Source organism: Ziziphus jujuba, chromosome 12 (assembly GCF_031755915.1).
Source record: "Ziziphus jujuba cultivar Dongzao chromosome 12, ASM3175591v1".
NCBI lineage: Eukaryota > Viridiplantae > Streptophyta > Magnoliopsida > Rosales > Rhamnaceae > Ziziphus > Ziziphus jujuba.
The window spans coordinates 5985673-6005757 of NC_083390.1; the positions used below are offsets into that span (position 1 = coordinate 5985673).

A 20085-nucleotide genomic window follows, 5' to 3' on the forward strand; every position below is an offset into this window, starting at 1 on the left:
AGACCAGAGAAGTTCAATGGGACTAATTTTAAGAGGTGGTAGCAGAAAATGCTGTTCTACTTGACTACTCTGGGCCTTGCGAGATTCCTAACTGAGGACGCACCACTAAGTGATGATAAGAGTGATAAGGAGACTCTAATGGCGGTGGATGCGTGGTAAAGCTCTGCAATTAGAACCTGTATAGGATAGGTAGATGTTACTCTTTGAACCTTCCCATGTAAGATTATATTTTCTTTACTGACTAATGGTAGATGAGATATTTTTGAACCATTTCGTTGTTTGTGTAAATGAGAACATAGTTCATACATGTAAAGTCAAAAGATAACGTTGCGGATCTGCTAACCAAAGAGTTAAATAAAGAATTAGTTGAAAAATCATCGAGGAGAATGGGATTAAAGCCCATGAGTAAAGTCGATACGATGGAAACCTAACCTAATTGACTGGAGATCTTAAGATCTAGGTTCAATGGGATAACGCAATTGTAAAGACTAGTATGGTTCACTGTGGGGGTTGATCCTCTGCCCATTCTTATGATGAAACAGTGATAGAAAGAGGTTAAGCATAAAGTATGCTTTTAATGATTCTTATAAGTGTGAGTATAATAATCTTTGCATAGTAATGCTGATTACATTGGAAAAAGGAATCAATTATGTGAGAGAGAAGAGTGGCCGCTTCAAAGGAGAATTGTTAAGGGCGCAATTCTCTATAAACTATCGCAAAACTAGGTAGGTGTTCAAGGACAAAATAAACACAATAGTGAGAACTGAAGTGTATCATGAAGGAATCTGTGTGAGCTATGTTATCATTTATATAAACGATGAAATGGTTCAAAGATATCGCATCTACCATTAGTCAGTAAAGAAGATATAGTCTCACAAAGGAAGGTTCAAAGAGTAACATCTACCTATCCTATGCGGGTTCTAACTGCAGAGCTTTACCACCAGAGTCTTGCATAGTCCCTAGTAGTTAAATCGTTCATGTGGGGGATTGTAATGTTTGCAACGTTTTTGTTTATTTTGAATGATTTCCCATAATGGTCTTTAATGGGCCTTTATGAGCATTATGTGTGGCCTTTTAACTTTCCTAATGTGGGTTTTGACATTCGAATGGATTTTTAGATAAAACAAGTTCTAAAAACATAATTCCCTACTGTGAGCATCAATTGGAAAAAGGAAAAAGAAAAAATATTTTGTTTTGGGCATAGTTTTAATTGTGAGTGTGGTAAAGTTCAGGTGCACCGAAAGTTTGAAGCGAAAGTTTCGGAGGTGCTGTGTCTGAGAGTTTTCGAATCCATTGTATCCTAAAAGACAACCGTTAGGAAACCATCTGTACCGGTAGGACGAAAATTGTCTTAAGGACACTATGGTACCACACAGGCTTCAGTGACGTGGGAGGATTATTAATGTCACTAAAATTGAATGTAATAATCATTAATTTAATTTCAAAACTATCTTTAATATCTAAGCATTGTCGACGTTGGATCGTACAACCTCATTAAAATTTTGAAATTCTTTAAGATCCAATCCAATAAAATCCGGTCATGCTTATCCATTGGGGCATCACACAAACATTTTATTATTGGACCCTTAATGGAGCCTGCAGGTTTCAAATTAAATTAATTTTTAACCTTCTCCTATTCAATATTTAAATTATTTTTTAACCTTCACCCATTCAACATTTTACATTAATTAATTAGGATTTTCCATAATAATATTACCTAGATAAAACAAATATTATTATGCACATGTATATATCAAATGATGCAATTATATGGCACCACCTATTCTAAATGGTATGTTAAGCACATATCACATGTTATATCTATATAATTTAAACAATTATAAACATAGAATAATTAATAGGCTCTAATACATGATTTTCTAGAAAAGAAAATTAAGAGCCCAACTAGATATCTGGTCCACACTTCTTCTTTTCTTCAGATCTTGCAAGTTTATGGGGTGTGGGCCAAGTTAGAATTGGTTTCTAGGGTTTTTAGCCTAAAAAACACAAAACCCTAACATGTCCCCTATTGATCCCGAGCACCAAAACCGCCACCAGACGCCACACAAACCTCTAATCCTCACGAAATTTTACAGGGAGGTAGATAGCCACGAGCGCAACAAGCCCACCAAAAATCATCAAATTCTGACAACACACGTACCCTCATGGGCTGTCTGAATTATGGCACGTGAATCCCACTCAGTCACTTTGAGTGGCGAGTGTGGGCGCTTGAAGAATCTATCAGTGGCCATCCTCGTCCCACAGATCCTCCTCCATGTCATGCATATTCTCCGGATGTTGGTTTGTCAAAACATGGCTGAAATCGGCACTAAAAGTGATGAACGGCAACACATATACAGTTTTCTCGGGTACTTTTACATATTTTTTCTAATAAATCCGAATTTACATATAAAAATTCAAATAAAATTGCAGGAAAAATAAATAAATAAATCAATCAAGGAGGAAACCCTAATCTTATGATTAGCCTCCTTGTTACATCCCAAAAAAAAAAAAAAGAGCAAAAATCTACCATGGATTAAGGCCAAAACTAAATCATTCATTCATAATACAAAAATTATAAATAGCATGAATAATAGAACCCTAGGTGCCATATATCTAATATACATCACATATACAAGAAAAATAAAACAATAGATTCGATTTATCACATACCAATTCAATCTCGGCTCTGATACCAATTGTTGGAATCATATATACAGCGGAAGCCTGATCACGATTGAATAAAATATGCGATAAATTATGTCATTACCCATATAGATTTTACTAACCTTTTTCACTGAATCTTCCAAGCTATTCTAGTTATGACAGATTTGTGTCTAGGCACACCAATCACTAGAAACAAGAAGGCTCCAAGGTATTATTCTAGTATCTGGAAAATATTCCCTCTGGAGGCTCTTTAGAAAGTAATCTATATGTAAACGCCAAACCCTAGCCTCTCAGGATTTCCTAATTACCTTGGACCCAACAGATGGGCCACACTTGTCTCTATTAATTGGCTCTGTCACTTAGCTTTGGGATCCAAAGACCACTATTAATTAAGGCTCTTGATCAACGGTTTAGATTTCTTTTGGACCATAAATCCAACAATAACATGGCAAAACAATGTGTTACTTTTGAAGAATACTGGGTTATTAAGGTCACAGCATGTACGGTATCTAAAGCATTTTCTTTTACTATATATTGTATGATTTCCAATAAATATTTACTTTGGCATGTGTTTAAAATTATCACATTCAATTTTAATGTCACCTTAAATGCAATGAATGACAACGCATTTATGGGATATTTGATTAGAGTTGAACTTTATACACAAAAAGTGGTATATAAAACTATATTTAACTTTTCCCTATGATAGTCCTAATTAATGGAGTAAATAAACACGGATAAAAAACACGCATAATAAATTCTATTTAATATTAATAATTAATTGTAAAACTATTAACCTCCAAATGCAGTCATTGATAAACTCGATCTCCAATCCTGCAAAACACGTAATAACAGTGTCTATAAACATTGCTCTCTAACTCCTCTCTTACTGATCTGTGTGATCTCTCAAAACTCTAACAAAATATGACGTGTATTTTTTCTCATTTGCCCTATCAATAAAACATTAGCCTTTTAAACACTAAAGTCACATGTAAATAACATGACTTATCCATTATTGCAAAATAAATAATATGCAATATGGACATTCTTGCAGAATACATAATGAACTTTCATTGAGCTATGTCTCAACTACCCAACAATCCCATACGGGATACATGCTTCTCGAATATGCCTGCAGATAAGGTCTTGGTCAGTAGATCTTCCACCATATTTTATGTCGATGTGTGAACAACAGTACTGAGCACTACAAAATACTTACATTGATGTACCTTGCACAAAAAGAACCTTTTAAATTATTGGAGAAAGACACCATTACAGTATTATCACAACACATCATGATAGGTCTCTCAATGGAGTCAACAACTTTCAAATCACGAATACAATTTTGAAACCAAACTACATAATAACTCGTCTCATAACAAGCCACATACTCAGCCTCCAAATCAAGAATGCTGTCACAGATTGCTTGGAACTTTGCCACGATGCAACTCCTCCTATCATCATAAATATATATTCAATAATAGATTTTTTATCATTTACACAACCTTTATAATCTACATCACTATAACCAATTACATTAAGAAAGTTGGCGCATCAATATATAAACATATGATCTTTTGTATCTTGAAGATATCTAAGACTAGGATTGCTCATAAATTTATCAAGCATACCCATTGCAAAAGCTATATCAGACCGTGTAAAAACTTGATCATACATAAACTACCTACTATCATTCTATAGCCATATTTTCCATAGCCATATTTTCTCTATCATTCTAGGGATACTGGTTTTTAGAAAGTCTTTCATCTTTTATGGTCGGTACATCTCTAGGAGAACAAATGTGCATATCAAACCTTTTAAGAATCTTATCAATATAAGCTTTCTAAGATAACTGCAAAATATAATTAGTCTTATCTCGAACAATCTGGATGTCCAAAATAAAAATAAAAAATCTCACCAAGATTTTTTATATCAAAATAGTTGCCTAATATCTTATTTGTCTCAACCAATGTGGCAGTTTCATTGGTAGCCAGAAGTATATATGACAACATATAATACTATGAATATGAAGCTACTCCATTGACCTTCATATATATACACCTATCGAAAATGTTCACCTTAAAGTCATTTTTGATGACAATTTCATCAAACTTGAGATATCACAGTCTTGAAGCCTGTTTAAGACCATAAATAAACTTCTTAAGCTTGCAAACTAATTATCATTCCCAATTTACTGGAAGTTAACTGGTTGAACCATATACATATCTTCATACAAATCATCGTTTGGAAAAGTAGTTCTGACATCCATCTGATACAACTCTAGAAATCCAAAAGGTTATGGGTTTAAAACTCAACAACTCCACCCAAAAATTAAAAAGAAAAAGGAATTAAAAACAAATGTAAGGATCTCGAAAGAAGTCCAAAAAGAGGCATGCCTCTATGTGAGATGAAATGAAAGCCCACTTCCATCAATTTAAACTTCTAAAATCTCTTTTTGCAAGTTTATATTTGCAAGAATCTAATAATTTCAATAATAAATAAAGTGGTTACTAGATGTGAAGTAATAATACGTGTGTTTGTAGATATTTTGGTATAAGACATAGAAAATGGGCTTTTTGAGTTGTTTTAAGCCAAATAAAATAGTAAGAAAAGTTGTCTATGAAGAGGTTCTTAACCAAAAGTTTTAGGCATAAAAGTGAAAGTGTAAACAACAGAAACAGGGTATGCAAACTGCAAGAGTTAATTGGAAATCAGCTGATAGATTGATTGATTGATTTTCATACCAAATGCAATGTACCTAAACTTCACGTGAACATGGTAGTTGTATATGTTTTTTGCACGTTTAAGACTCAATTATTGACCCAAAAGATGTAACATCGATTCAACAACAACGAAAAAAAAAAAAAAAAAACGTTATATCAATTGGATTAATGAGTTTTTTTTAATGACATAAATTCTCTTTTTTTTTTTCTTTTTTTTTTCTTTTTTCTGTTTTGGCTGAAAAGTTCTGTTTAATTTTATGCAATGCAAAACATCTTCATGCATTTAAATTTTTATTAAAGAAATCTACCAAGGTCATATTTAGTTTTTATTTAGTTTTAGTTATTGTTTTAAAGTTTCAACCATTAATATATCGATAATATGTTATGAATAACCAAAATATTTACAAAATAATACATAAATAAAGTGATAATACAAAAAAAATATATATATATTACTTTATTGGTTTATATTTATAATAATGCTAGAGTACTAAGAAATTTACTAAAATAATATAACAATGTGATGTGCATTTATTTTATTGATTAAAAAATTATTATGACATAAATATTGATAAGGGAACCATTAAACTAATAATTGTATTAGTTTATGCTTTTAATATTATCTATTAGTTTATGCTTTAAATATTATCAACTTTTGAATATTTAATTTTACAAAAATATTTACCAAATTTGTGAATATTTAGCTAGTTTCTTAACAAATACATCAAAAATTAATAACGTATTTCTTAATGTATTTTTTTTTTAACCAAAATAGAAACTTTCATAAAAACTAAATTACTAATATGAATTTATAAAGCTAATCATAGGTTCTATTTGCTACAGAAAAGTACTTTTTTTTCCCCAATAATATTAGAGTTATCAAGATATTTACTAAATTTATTTATTAAATAATATAACAACATTTAGTTTAATTTTTAATTTTTTTTTATATGCCCCCGACCACTCTTTGTCCTCTAGTAAATTAGAATTCGACGTAGCAAGCATAGGTGGTGGTGTTCGTACCAACTGAATTTTTAATTTATTTAACCATTTAATAGTTGATTGTTTCATATTTAGGTTATATGAATGTATAAATTAATAATATTTTAGTGTGTATCATTTGATAAATATTTTGATATTTTTGACATTACTCTTTTTTTTTTTTACCATTTAGAAAATTAAATTTTATTATATTGGTTAAATTGCTATATAATAACAAGATGGAGAGGCCAAAAAAAAAAAAGGGGAATATGGCATTTTTGTTTTTTGGCAATAAATAGAATATAGCATCTAAATTCAATATTTTTGATAGAAGGTACCTTTAGTGTGTTCCAACATAGATGAGATAAAGGGGTTGATGCTAAACCAAAATTTATGACAAATCATCTTGATCATTGAACAAGCACATCTAATGGTCCATAAACAATTAGAAATTATAGGTAGTTATGATTAGGGATTGTAACTGGGTGGGCAGGGCCTTGGGCGACCTACCTTCATCGTTGTCCTCTGGAGATTCCCCATCTCATACCTCGGATGAAAATTCCCTGGATGAGGGTAAAATTTTCCATTTCCAATCGCCTTTCCCATTTTATTTTTTTTAATTTTATTTTTTAAAAAATCAAAAAAAAAATTAACTTTTTAAAGAGTATATTTAAAACTTAGTTAATATTTTAATATCACTTTTTCAAACAAACTAACAAATTGTGAATGGTACATAGAAAATAAATCCAATAAAATTATGCCATGTTATTTAGTAAATAAATTTTAATTTTGATGGTTTTGTTCTCATTGATTTTTTCAAAATATTATCCTTAAAAAAAAAAAAAGATTTTTCAGAATGGTGACCTATTTATAATTTTTAATCGACAAACATTTTCAATTCATGTCATGTACGGTTTATCCGAATGAAATAGCAACACATCTTACTCGTTTACTAAAAAAAGCAACACATTTTAATCTAATAATTATAGATATTTCTATCATATATATGCTTTTAATATCTTCACCTTCTATCAAAAATAATATTTCCACTTAATATATGATTTAGAAAAAATATATACCTAATCAGTGAAGATTTTATTTACAGTCAATTACCAAAAGCATATGGAAGATTAAGTACATATTCCTTCTAGTCTATTTCTTTTCATATAAATATAAACTTCATGATATGTAATTTTTAAGCTTATGATAGATTTTGTTTGTCACAAAATAAAATTTAATTTTTAATTAACGTATTATATTACATATTGCAAAAAAATAATTAATGTATTATATAAAATAGTAAGAAGATGGAGAAAAAGAACATAAAGGAGCACATAAATTCAACAAAATTATTAATCAATTGAATTTTTTGGTAGACGGTAACAATTCCGTGCTCAAACTTCAAACCATGAAAACATAAAAAGGAGCTGTCGCTGATGATGATCCTTGATAAGGATGCCATGCCAGCGTGTACAATTTGGCATCTACATATAATATATATATATATATATATATATTTGCAGATCTAACGGCCATAATTGCTCCATCCATTTATGACTATGATTTATTTGACGGACAACATTGTACCCACATGCCTACCGCCGTCATAAATTACCCAATTAAATCCTGCCACGTCCCTCAACGACCTAAGTATCGTTTACTATTTTAAATGAAAAGCATATGAGGTAATCAATACACCGAAAACAATCTTTGTCTCAGGATAAGGACATGATAATGGCAATGTCCGTAATATGTGACCAAAAAAATAGCATTTTTGAAAGTGGATTACAATAGCAGCCAATAAAGGCCCACCGAGACTCAGAGGGAGAGAATGCAATCAACTTTTCTTTTCTCTTTCTCAGTTTTCCGCTGCTATTCCACCACTACCACTTCAAAGACGGCAATTTGATGGTTCAGAAAAAGACTCTCAAAGGAGGCGTGAATTACAAGGTTTTTTTTTTTTTTTTTTTTTTTATCTTTTTTTGTTTCAAATCCCAGATTATTAACATTCTTCTATGCGATTTATTTTTTCTGCATCATTCTTGTTTGAGCATAGAATTTACAGCTTTTGTCTCAACTTTCTCTTCTGAATTATGCTTAAATCATTATCTAAACTAAGCTTTTAATTTATCCACCAGGAAAATCAGCAAACTTGGTAAGATATTCATACGTATATCTGGGTTTTCTCTATCAAAATGTATAATATATAACCGTTGACTCTTTGTCGCTTTTCTTTTCTTTCCTTTTTTTTTTTTTTTTTTGTGAGAGAGAAAAAGATAAAATTGAGAATTGTTTCAGTTCTGAAGATGGATTGTTTATGTTTCTGTTTATTTAAGTTTTTTTTGTTAAGTTTGTTGGATTTATGGTACAAAAGTGGTAGTGGGTATTTGATATTCAAATGAAAGTTTGTGTTTTTCAGGGGTTGGTGTGAAGAGGCTTTTAGTTAGGAAGAGAATTTAAAAAATTGGGAATTGTAATCGTGTAAAAAGCAAGGAAATGGGATCTGAAGGGCTAAAAGCTGTTGTGATTCATGTAACTGGGTTCAAGAAGTTTCAAGGTGTTCCTGAAAATCCTACAGAGACTATAGTTTGTAATCTGAAGGATTTTGTTGAAAAGAGAGGTTTGCCTGCTGGTGTTACTCTTGGGAGTTGCACTCTTCTTGAAACTGCTGGAGATGGTGCACTTTCCACGCTTTACAAGACCTTGGAGTCGGGCATCCCGAGCAGCAATGCCAATGAACAAGTTGTATGGGTCAGTGTTCATTTCCAATTTTCCATATTCCTTGTGATTTCAATAAATCGATTAAACATTTTGAGATTCTGAAAAATGGGAACCTTTTTTATTTATTTATTTATTTTTTGCTATTTTAGTTTTTTCTAAGTTGGTTGGTTCTGAAAAATGACCCTTAAATGCATCAAGATTATGGTAAACTGGCCTACTGGTATGACTGAGGTAATGTGAACGGAAGAGCATCTTTCTAAAAGCCATATTAATTTATGAAATACAAAATATCACCATACAGAATGACACTCTGCTAGAATCACTGCTTACTTTGGTCTTTGATTGTTTAGTTGCTTCTTCAAATGGAAAATCTTTTGGACTTTTCACCAATCATTTAAGCAATAGAATTCCTTGATCTAGCCATTCCTCTTCACATCCAATATCACATAGGATCTGATTGGCGCACAAATTAGTGGTAGTTGATACAAATATTTTTCCTCCAGCCTAGTTAAGTTGTATTCAGATTTTCTTGCTTTGAAGCTAATAGTTTTGACTCACGATTCTGAGGGCACTTATGTTATTGGTCTAACAGTTTGCAGATAATTATGAAAGGATTTTGTTAATGAAAAGTACATATTAGACGAATTCTTTATTGTTTCCTGAACGAGCTTTGATGATGACCAGTTTTGTTGTTGGTTCTTCAGCTTCACTTTGGAGTGAATAGTGGAGCAGTAAAATTTGCCATTGAGAAGCAAGCACTAAATGAAGCTACTTTCCGCTGCCCGGATGAGCTAGGATGGCAACCTCAGGTAGATATGTTTCTTCCTCGTATAAAATGGCTAATCTTGTCATTTAATTGTAGGAAACTTTCTGTTTCTCTTAAATGATTGTCTAGAGTCTCTAGACCATTTATTTACAAGAGCTGCCTCTGCCCAGTCAAAAAAAGACAACGAAGCTTTGGGGTTATTGCAGGCCAAATAAATTGCAATTTTTTTTTGTTGATTATTTTCCCTTTTTCCTTTCCTAGCATCTGCCAATAGTCCCTGAGGATGGAGGAACTTCTCATACAAGAAAGGTACTTTATTATTTCTTCTTGATTTTGCATCTTGAAATTTCTTTCTAGCAACAACGTCTGATGTGGTGCTACTTGTTATTATGATGGTGGTAAGCCTTACACCACCACTTAATTACATGTTGGACTAACGAGTCAACTATGAGGTTTGGATAGGGTGATAAGCTGATTAATATGACATTACTAAGCTTTTGAGTTAGTCAACCAACAAAACCTTTTCTTGTCTTTCCAACTGATGAAAAGGCTTACAGTAAGTAGAGTATCAATAATCATAGTTCAAACCTGAATGAAAAATATTCTGGCCAAATACTGAGAAAAGTTTGTGACCTGCAGAAAGTGAAAAATTTTGGCTAGCATGGTTTAGTCGGCAATGTACTCTAGGTCTAATACAACTTTTTGCTGGAGAAGCTGCTGCTTCCTCGCAGAACGTTGATTGTTTAATTTTATTGATAATTAACTAGCCATAACTATAGCACTGCCAAGAAAAGCTGCGTCTGTATGCACTAACTTTTTACCATTTCGTTCATGAAGACTAGTTGCTCCATTGAGGCAATCCTGAAGTTCTTGAAAAACAAAGACTACGATGTAACAATATCCGACGATGCCGGAAGATTTGTGTGCAATTATGTGTATTATCACTCCCTCCGGTTTGCAGAACAGAAGGGTCATAAATCTCTTTTTGTCCATGTTCCTCTGTTTTCAAGAGTTGATGAAGCAACACAGATGAAATTTGCAGCTTCCCTTTTGGAGGCCATTGCTGGCACCTGTTAAATGTTACTTATCAAAGTGTATGGATTTCATGTTTTATCTGTCATCTGCTGTGAAATGTAAATATATTGTGACAATACCAATTTAATTGTGAAAAAAAAAAAAGAAAAAAGAAAAAAAAAACTATATGAACTTGTGGATTGTTGTTTGTTTTTGGCCTGGGAATTGGATTTGTTGTTGCTTTAAAAATGTGGTCGATGTATCTATCTTATGATGGTTAGCTTGTTGCAATATCTTCTTTCTTTATATTTCATATATATGTATTTTTTTCGTATATTGTTCACATTCAACTCTAAATGATTATCTGAATTAGTTGATTACTATAAGTAATTCATCGAACACTAGAAAGACGTATAAGCATGGTATTGTAGCGTGTGGGGCTTCCAACTTGAAGAGCTGGAGCGATTTGTCTGGTATATCTTCCGTTAATATTTCACCTTCTCTGGTCTCACGCTTATTTATATTCACAAAAGCAAGCAAAGAGCCCAAAAAAAAAAAAAAAAAGAAAAAAAAAAAAAGAGAGTTCGGTGCAAAACCACCATTGCTTTCTGAAGTATGTTTTTTTCTCCTATTTTGCATCTGGGTTTCTGAGAAAATATCAAAATAAAAAGACGGAATAAACTTAACCCGCTTAATTCAACAGAAAGCTTTGATTTTGAAGGTTATTTTCGCGGTCCCAGATGTCAATTTTTACGTAAGAAATTATGCGGATCATACAAAGTATTAAGTTACAGTCCCTTGTTCGGACCATAACAGCTTTTGCATCGAATTTTAACATACCAGTTACATCGCTAACCTCCTCTCTGAGTTTAAATTCGTACTGCCAAAGTAACGCCGCTGAGGATGTTTACTCCAAGAACCGGATAATCGGTAGTCTGATCAAAGCTGGGAAACTTAACTCTGCCTTCAACGTGTTCAATGAAATGCCAGTTTGCGATAATGTTACCTATAACTTGCTAATTTCTGGGCATCGTCGATATGGGTTACCGGAACCGGCTCTTCTTCTCTATGCTGAAATGGTTTCACTGGGAATTCCAGAGAGCGCCTCAACGTTTTCTTCTGTATTGGGTATTTGTAGTGATGCAGGGTTTTATAGAGAGGGAATTCAAGTTCACTGCAGGATCGTTTGCCTTGGATTCAAGTTGAATTTGTTTGTAGGAAGTTCGCTTATTAATCTTTATATGAATATGGGACTTGACAATGTAGCTCTGAGGCTGTTTGATGAGTTGCCAGAGCAAAGTTTAGAGACTTGGAATTTGGTATTTCGCCGGTTCTGCGATGTGGTTCGTGTAGAAGAGCTACTTGGATTTTACTCCAGAATGAAGATGAGTGGTTTGGAGCCAAATGGGCTTACTTTCTGTTATTTGATTCGTGGATGTAGTTGTGGCAGATTATTGGATGAAGGAAAGCAGCTCCATTGCCATGCTTTTAAGTCCGGTTGGGTAGAGTTGAATATCTTCGTTGCCAATGCTCTGGTCGATTTGTACTCTGCCTGTCGAAGATTGATTGATGCAAGAAAAGCATTTGAACCTATTCCAGCTGAGGATGTAATTTCATGGAATTCAATCGTTTGGGTCCATGCTGAAAGTGGGTTATTGTTTGATGCTCTTGGGTTATTTGCTGGGATGCAGTTTTGGGGGAAGAGACCATCGATCCGATCATTCGTGGGATTGTTGAACGTAGCCAGTGGGACCAAAAATATTGAATTTGGAAAGCAAATACACACTTATGCAGTTAAATCGGGCTTTGAACATGGGAGTGTTCATGTTCAATCTGCTTTGATAAATATGTATGGAAAATGTGGTGACATTCGAAGAGCTGTAGACATATATGAAAGTGTTCAAGATAGAACTTTGGAGTGTTGCAACTCATTAATGACCTCTTTATTGCATTGTGATGCTATTGAAGATGTAGTAGAGATGTTTGGTTTGATGGTTGATGAGCGAATTGGACTTGATGAAGTTACTCTTTCCACAACCCTTAAAGCTTTAGCAGTATCTGCATTGGCAAGCTTAGCCAGCTTCAAATTGCTGCACTCTTTTGTAATAAAATTGGGTTTTGAATCTGATGTTGCAGTTTCGTGTTCATTAATTGATGCATATTCAAGATGTGGGAATAATGAATTATCACGCCAGGTTTTTGAGGAGATTCCTTTACCAAATGTCGTATGTTTTACGTCCATCATCAATGGTTATGCCCAAAATGGAATGGGAAGTGAAAGTCTCGATTTGTTTCAAGCTATGATCCAAAAGGGTCTGAAACCTGATAAAGTTACAATTTTGTGCGTGTTAACTGGGTGTAGCCATTCGGGTTTGATCACAGAAGGGAAAGTGTTGTTTGATTCAATGAAAACTTTGTATGGGATTTCCCCAGACCGACAGCATTATTCATGTATGGTTGATCTATTAGGCCGTGCGGGTTTGCTAGATGAAGCTGTAGAGTTGCTGCAGCAGGCACCGGGAAATGGTGACTGCATGATGTGGAGCTCACTGCTGCGAAGTTGTCAAGTATACAAAAATGAAATACTGGGAAGAAAAGCAGCAAAAATTTTGCTGGAGCTTGACCAAGAGAATCCTGCAATTTGTTTGCAAGTCTCGAACTTTTATTCTGAAATTGGGGAATTTGACACATCATTGCAAATTAGAGAGTATGCGATGGCACAGAAGGTTACAAGGGAGATTGGTTACAGTTTGATTGAGATAGACAGTCCTCGTTAACTTTAGCATCTTTAGCTGACACAGCCAGCTGCAGAACACTAGGTACCCATGAACTTGGGCATTCTAAACTATATGGGGTTTCAATCATTTTTTTGTTTTTTTTTTTTGTTTTTTTTTTGTTTTTTTTTTTTGTTGGAAAATGAATTATATGAGGTCTACATCTTCTGCCGAAAAAAGTACTTCCTTTTTCCTTACTTCGCCTTGAAGCTTTGGGCGTGCATGGAGTGAAACAAATATGATCCATATTTGTGTTGCCCTGTTTGGTCTAACTAACCCAATGACCTTTTCTTTCTAGATTTTTTTTGATATCTATTATTTTTAATATTGTACTTTTTGATTGTAAATGAATTTTTTATTGTGAAGTTATGAAAGTCTGATTGTCCAGAAAAGGTTGCAACTTGTACTGTCTTGCAGAGAAGAAAGGGAGAGGGATGATGAGAATGAGATGGACACAGGACCCATGAACACTGTGGCCGGTGTATTTTGTTGCACTGGAGTCTGGTTGAAGAGTAAAGCAACGTACTTAAAAAAATTTCCCTTGTACTTTAAGTGTGGGCATGTAGAAAATGTAACATCTTCATCTACTTTCAAGTCAAGCCATACTCCACAAAACCCTTCATTTCCAAAACTAATCTGCACATATAAATTATAAGCCATTGTTTCATTGGATTTATACAAAATCAATCAATCTTGCAAAGCATCCAGACGAGACAAAACATGGATAAATTGTTCATGCTTTCATTTCTTGCTTTATTGATAGCAGCTTATGGAGTTGCAGGAAACATGGTATATGACAACATGGGCATGCTTGGTAAACTAGAATGCTTAGACATGGAAGAAGAGAATGATGTTGACGTTTTTGAGATCCCATCATGGACCAGCGAACGTGGCAGCAAGGTTCTTGTCAATGTAGAAAGCTTTGGTGCAGTTGGAGATGGAGTTTCTGATGATACCCAGGTGAAGTTACATATATTTATGCATATTTGGATATTTTATGCCATGATTAAACCTTAATCTGCTGAGCTAAAATTTAAATGCCAAATTTTTCCAATTTAGCATCATCAGTTGGAAAAATGATTGTTGATACCATTAGATTATTATGCAATATTATTGCATACCAACAGGTAATATATGCAAGAACAATTTAATACTTCAGCAAAAGGTTTGGACTTTCCAACAGTAAAGTGTGAAAAAACATTATTTGCTTAAACTGTTGCATACACACTGAACCTTAATTTCTAAAATGTTGCTGTTATTAGGCTTTCCTAAAAGCATGGGACACTGCCTGCTCTACGCCCAAATCAGTTCTTCTGGTACCTCCAGGACGCCGCTATCTACTTAGTGCGACAAAATTTCAGGGGGAACAATGTGAAAGTGACATGGTTATCCAGGTAATCTGCAATATGTATTACATGCCCAAACAGACATCTATACTTTATAATAAAGATGCATAAATTTATTGAAATGGTAACTTTGAAGTCTTTTCATAGAATCCCTATTCTCTTCCGGTTATTATACTTGGTTTCACTTGATATACAGATTGATGGAACGTTAGTCGCACCAGATGAACCGAAGAAGTGGGATCCAAAATTCTCACGGATATGGCTTGAATTCTCCCAACTGAAAGGAGTCCTTTTTCAAGGTAATGGAGTTATTGATGGCTCAGGCAGCAAATGGTGGGCAGCATCCTGCAAAAAGAACAAGTCAAATGTAATTATTAGAACTTTCCTCATAGATTATTTTGTATTAAAGTATTTAAATTTGTGAAAAGAAAAAACTAACAATTTTACCTTTCTTTTCTACAGCCTTGCAAAGGAGCGCCATCAGTAAGAATCTTTCACTGAATTACAAAACAACTATACTTGAAAAAAAGTTATTGAAACTATATAAGAATATAAACACCAGACAAATTTTAAGTTGAGGTTTTGTTATCAGGCATTAACTATAGATTCAAGCAGAGCCGTAAAGGTAAAAGGAATTACCATCCAGAACAGCCAGCAGATGAATTTTGTCATTTCTCGGTCTGACTCTGTGAGAATTTATGGAGTACAAGTCACAGCTCCAGGAGATAGTCCCAACACTGATGGAATCCATATCACTCAATCTACTAATGTGGTTCTCCAAGACTGTAAAATCGGAACAGGTTCCTTTCACATTATCAACATCCTTTTGTCTTCTTATCTTTCATAGTTCAGAATTAGACTTTATTAAATATGAAGCCGTATATTGGTTGTTCATGCCAACAGTTTCAGCATGTAAGATATTGGGATAGTATGACATCCCAAAGAAAGCTGAAAGAATGCAGTGGCTACAAACCATAGCTTTTCCATATTTACATTCATATCCTAATTAAGAAAGCATACAACCATTGTTCTTAATGTCTTTATGATATTCAGGGGATGATTGTGTTTCAATCGTAAACGGAAGCTCCAACATCAAGATGAAGAGAATCTACTGTGGACCAGGACACGGAATCAGGTAGCATCTACTCACTGAATTCTACAATTTCCCATGACATCCCACTCCTGGAAGGGTAGATTCCATGCATAGAATGGCTATCATTGATGCACTAATCATATTATCATTACTTGTTTTTGTACAAAATTTGATCACAGCATTGGAAGTCTTGGGAAGGATAACTCTACAGCCTTAGTTACTAAGGTGGTCTTGGATACAGCATACCTCAGGGAGACTACCAATGGCCTCAGGATCAAAACTTGGCAGGTTTTACAGCTATCACAGTCTAACACTCTTATGGTAACACTGTGAATGCACTTAAGACTACAAGAATGACATGAACTCCTTTTGTTTGTTCCTTTCTTTCTTTGGGATTTCTGGTATACATCCAGGGAGGTTCAGGTTATGTTCGTGGAGTACGGTTTCAAAATGTGAGAATGGAAGATGTATCGAACCCCATCATTATTGATCAATTCTACTGTGATTCTCCAACCACCTGTCAAAACCAGGTACCTCTTAAGATTTCTGCCATTTGACTTCCAACTCTTGGATCAGAAAAGTCTTATTTCATGCAATGAGCTGTTTGGGAATCAAAGATTGAAACTCCTGTCAATCAAAACTCTAAGCTGTCTTTCATTTTCTTGATTTCAGACATCAGCTGTCAACATAACTCAGATTGTGTTCCGGAATATAAGTGGAACTACAAAGAGTGAAAAGGCCATGAAATTCGCATGCAGTGACACAGTTCCATGCAGCAATATAATCCTTAGTAACATCAACTTGGAGAAGAAAGATGGCACGGTGGAGACGTATTGCAACTCTGCTCAAGGCATTGGTTATGGAACTATTCATCCCTCAGCAGACTGCCTCAATTCTCATGACAAGATCTATCTTGCTGACCCTGCAGAGACCAGAATAGAGGATATTGTCCACACTGAACTCTGAGTTGGTTCCTTATATATATATATATATAAATATAGGTATACATAAATAATTGATTGATACTGATACTAAAATAGGGTAAATGAGCTGTAGGTGCTCTCTAGTAAGGATTCTTGGGGGAGGTTTGATGTGCCGAAGCTAAATTTTATGGGAAATTAAAGATGTTATATATAGTAGTCATATACTGAAATGAAATGGAACTAAAGTCATAGAAAATTGATAGCACATATATCAAACACTTATACTGTGAAAAGAAAAGGAACATCCTGATTTAATGATAACGATTAAATATATTTTTACATCATAATACTGAAATACTGTTTTTTATTTGGAGTTTTATTAATTTAAGCTGTTATCTTTGAAGCCAACTTGGGTTTAAAACATGCTGTAATTTCATAAGCCAGTGTGTGAGTGAGAGAGACAGCAATGCAGAAGCTTTTTCACCTTCAAAACGTCCGAATCCCATATGCAATGTCTGTTTGGAATGTTGGAGTGGACCTTATTGCACCACACCATAAATTTTTACTAGGCCAAATTTAAAACAGTTTAGTTTTATCCATTTAAGTCGACCTCCCAAATGAGAACTGCTTGAAGTGCATTTAACATTGTTTATGACCTATTTGTGCCACTTCACCATAAAAAATAAAAATAAAAAAGTAAAAAACCCCTGTTTGTTCCACAAATGGAGAACAAGGATGTATGCAGGGAAAAAAAAGCATCATAGAATTATGATGTCAATTTTTAATTATTGGCCTGAGAATTCACTTGTTGCTATTGAAGCCTATGCCTGATATATCGTGAATTATTCATGAATTGGAATGTGTTTGAAATTTTGCCTTATAAAGTGAAGTGAAAACAGACCCACGTAAGGAACAAGACGAATGAAAAAACTAGAAACACACATCATGAACAACAAAAAAGCTTAGCTGAGTTTGGCCCAGGAAGAGGCATGGACAAAGATCTACATTTCATTGTTGACTTGACCTATGACTAAACCTCAATCCATTGGGTCAAATTAGCCTTCTTCAACCTTAACTGGGTTTGGCCTCGGAAAGCTTATAATAACTTTCATCACTTTTTACAATTTCATGCAACCCATAAGTAGGAAAAATAAATTTCTTTTCTCGGTAGTCACCAAAAAAAAATAAACAAATAAAAAAAAAAGGCCAAACTAATAAATAAATGAAGAAGAAAAATCTCAAATACCAAACCAAACTCGTCCAAAGTAATTAATAAAACATTGTGTCAATGATTCTGGTGGTAGCAATCAAATGTTAATTAATTGATCAATGCCTTTTTTTTTTTTTTTTCTTATTTTTATCAAGGCGAGTTTAAAATTGAGGATAAAACAACGACGTGTTCAATATTATTTTTTTCAATTCTTTTTTTTTTTTTTTTTTTGGCTGAAATTTTTTTTTTTTTTCAATTCTTATTATTATTATTTTTCTATGGAATATGGTCCTATACATAAAATTTGAATATAGACAATTATACATTAGTTGCCAGTAGGTACATTTAGGGACCACTGAGATATACCTGCACAGTCAACCAAAACATGATTTATCAATTGACGTTCAGAACCAAAAGCAATTTTAACCTTTAAGCTTGTTTTGGATATTGGACCCAGAAAGTATACCTGAACTGAATTATAGAAACTATGCCATATAAATAATCACTCTCTCACTCATTCTTTATTCATAAAGCCTCTTCTCGATTTTGGACCCTTAAAAAAAACAGAAAAAGAAAAAAATTAAAACGGTTATATATGTTGGGTTTCTAATTCTTGTTAAGAGACAAATGCATAAGTTTTGTAAAATAGTGTTAGATAGAAGAAGATAATTAATGTGGTCCATATAAACAAAATTTAATTAGAATAAAATGATTGATTGTGCCGGTCTTATATGTGCTTTAAGTTTGTGCTTGTCTTATATGTGCTCTAAGTTCTCCTGCTACATTATGAAGAAAAAGAAACAATTATAAACTATTTTTTTTGTTTCCCGCAAATAATTTTTTTCCAAACAAGAAACAACCAACAAACTGTCCCTTCAATTGGATTTGTAAAATATTACAATTTAGCAATGGCATTGCAGTTTTTCAATAGTTTAATTATAATCACATGGAAAATGGAAATAATTTATAAAAAATTATTTATTAATCCATTTCTTTTACATAATTTTTGCCCATTAAACTAACTAATTATTTATAATAATGATTATCCATAAATAATAACAAAGAAAGAAGGAAAAAGGGAAGCAATTGGTGGTGGGATCCAAGCCAAGAGGATGAACAATACGTGTCTATCCAAAATAGGATATTGTGATATCCACTTTATTGATAATGGATTGTAAGAAAATAAGAAAGACAAAATATAAAATTTCCAATAGGGATCCCAAAACAAAATAAAATATATAATTAATTTTGTAATATTTAATTTTTGTGTTTTTTATCTGATTTTTTTTTAACTTTATTTATTTATTTTATTAATGAAATTGTCTGTCCTCCTAACTTATGTCCCTTCTGAGAATGTTAGGCACCACACGAGTCTTGGGATGGTTGTATATAGCAACTCCCATTTCCTGAAGACACGGTGGTCTCAGCTGTGTGTTCTGCATTATACAAACCTTCAGTCAAACCATTTGTGTTGTGGACACAGAATACAACAAACTTGATTGTAACAAATATATTTATTATCTATACGTACATATACATATAGATTTCAATTTTTGAAAACTATTTTTCAATTTGTAATGAAAAATATAGAAACATGATAAATGCAAAACATTGTCACTTTCCTAACTAGCTTCTTATTTAAATTTATTAATCAAGATCCTTATTGCCTGCATAATAGTCCATATAAAACCATTAAATTGCCTGGAAATGATACCTGGCACGGATCACCTACCTTTAATATAAAAATAAAAATATTAATATTAATTAATCGTGACATCATCCATAGTATTGTCAATAATAATCTAGGCAATAGATTTTAAAAGATTTTAATTCTCTCTTTGTATATATATATAGATACGAAATAAAA

The 20085-nt window shown here is 33.2% G+C and overlaps 3 protein-coding genes across 8 annotated transcripts; all 3 read left to right on the top strand.

Moving 5' to 3' along the window:
• Window positions 1-8163: 8163 nt before the first annotated feature.
• LOC107428699 (uncharacterized) lies at window positions 8164-11206 on the top strand. Of its 3 annotated transcripts, none has more exons than XM_016039269.4 (6): window positions 8183-8321; window positions 8510-8526; window positions 8791-9122; window positions 9797-9901; window positions 10120-10167; window positions 10696-11206. In XM_016039269.4, the coding sequence occupies exons 3-6, from the start codon at window positions 8868-8870 to the stop codon at window positions 10933-10935; spliced, it is 648 nt and encodes a 215-aa protein (XP_015894755.2). In that variant the 5' UTR covers window positions 8183-8321; window positions 8510-8526; window positions 8791-8867; the 3' UTR covers window positions 10936-11206. The 3 variants fall into 3 exon arrangements, with proteins under 3 accessions (XP_015894754.2, XP_015894755.2, XP_024934113.2); XM_025078345.3 differs by having other exon boundaries at window positions 8241-8321; window positions 8510-8568; XM_016039268.4 differs by lacking the exon at window positions 8510-8526 and having other exon boundaries at window positions 8164-8321.
• Window positions 11207-11346: 140 nt separating this feature from the next.
• On the top strand, window positions 11347-13649 carry LOC125420306 (pentatricopeptide repeat-containing protein At1g74600, chloroplastic). Its single transcript, XM_048466858.2, has one exon. It carries the CDS (start codon window positions 11637-11639, stop codon window positions 13647-13649), a length of 2013 nt encoding a protein of 670 aa, XP_048322815.2. The 5' UTR covers window positions 11347-11636.
• LOC125418107 (probable polygalacturonase At1g80170) lies at window positions 13572-17347 on the top strand. Of its 4 annotated transcripts, none has more exons than XM_025078344.3 (10): window positions 13572-13691; window positions 14428-14606; window positions 14909-15040; window positions 15189-15359; window positions 15455-15475; window positions 15585-15792; window positions 16046-16127; window positions 16265-16373; window positions 16499-16615; window positions 16758-17347. In XM_025078344.3, exons 2-10 carry the CDS (start codon window positions 14433-14435, stop codon window positions 17049-17051), a joined length of 1308 nt encoding a protein of 435 aa, XP_024934112.2. In that variant the 5' UTR covers window positions 13572-13691; window positions 14428-14432; the 3' UTR covers window positions 17052-17347. The 4 variants fall into 4 exon arrangements, with proteins under 4 accessions (XP_024934112.2, XP_024934110.2, XP_024934111.2 ...); XM_025078342.3 differs by lacking the exon at window positions 13572-13691 and adding an exon at window positions 14034-14168; XM_025078343.3 differs by lacking the exon at window positions 13572-13691 and adding an exon at window positions 14069-14168 and having other exon boundaries at window positions 14413-14606.
• Window positions 17348-20085: the final 2738 nt, after the last annotated feature.

What these genes read in the sequence shown, in the direction of transcription:
- LOC107428699 (XM_016039268.4), top strand. Translation starts at nt 8,868, where the DNA reads ATGGGATCTGAAGGGCTAAAAGCTGTTGTGATTCATGTAACTGGGTTC. An exon ending in AGCTAGGATGGCAACCTCAG is followed by an intron (nt 9,902 to 10,119) that starts GTAGATATGTTT and finishes TTCCTTTCCTAG; the next exon opens with CATCTGCCAATAGTCCCTGA. An exon ending in GAACTTCTCATACAAGAAAG is followed by an intron (nt 10,168 to 10,695) that starts GTACTTTATTAT and finishes TCGTTCATGAAG; the next exon opens with ACTAGTTGCTCCATTGAGGC.
- LOC125420306 (XM_048466858.2), top strand. Translation starts at nt 11,637, where the DNA reads ATGCGGATCATACAAAGTATTAAGTTACAGTCCCTTGTTCGGACCATA.
- LOC125418107 (XM_016039267.4), top strand. Translation starts at nt 14,367, where the DNA reads ATGGATAAATTGTTCATGCTTTCATTTCTTGCTTTATTGATAGCAGCT. An exon ending in GCAAAAAGAACAAGTCAAAT is followed by an intron (nt 15,360 to 15,454) that starts GTAATTATTAGA and finishes TCTTTTCTACAG; the next exon opens with CCTTGCAAAGGAGCGCCATC. An exon ending in GGACCAGGACACGGAATCAG is followed by an intron (nt 16,128 to 16,264) that starts GTAGCATCTACT and finishes ATTTGATCACAG; the next exon opens with CATTGGAAGTCTTGGGAAGG.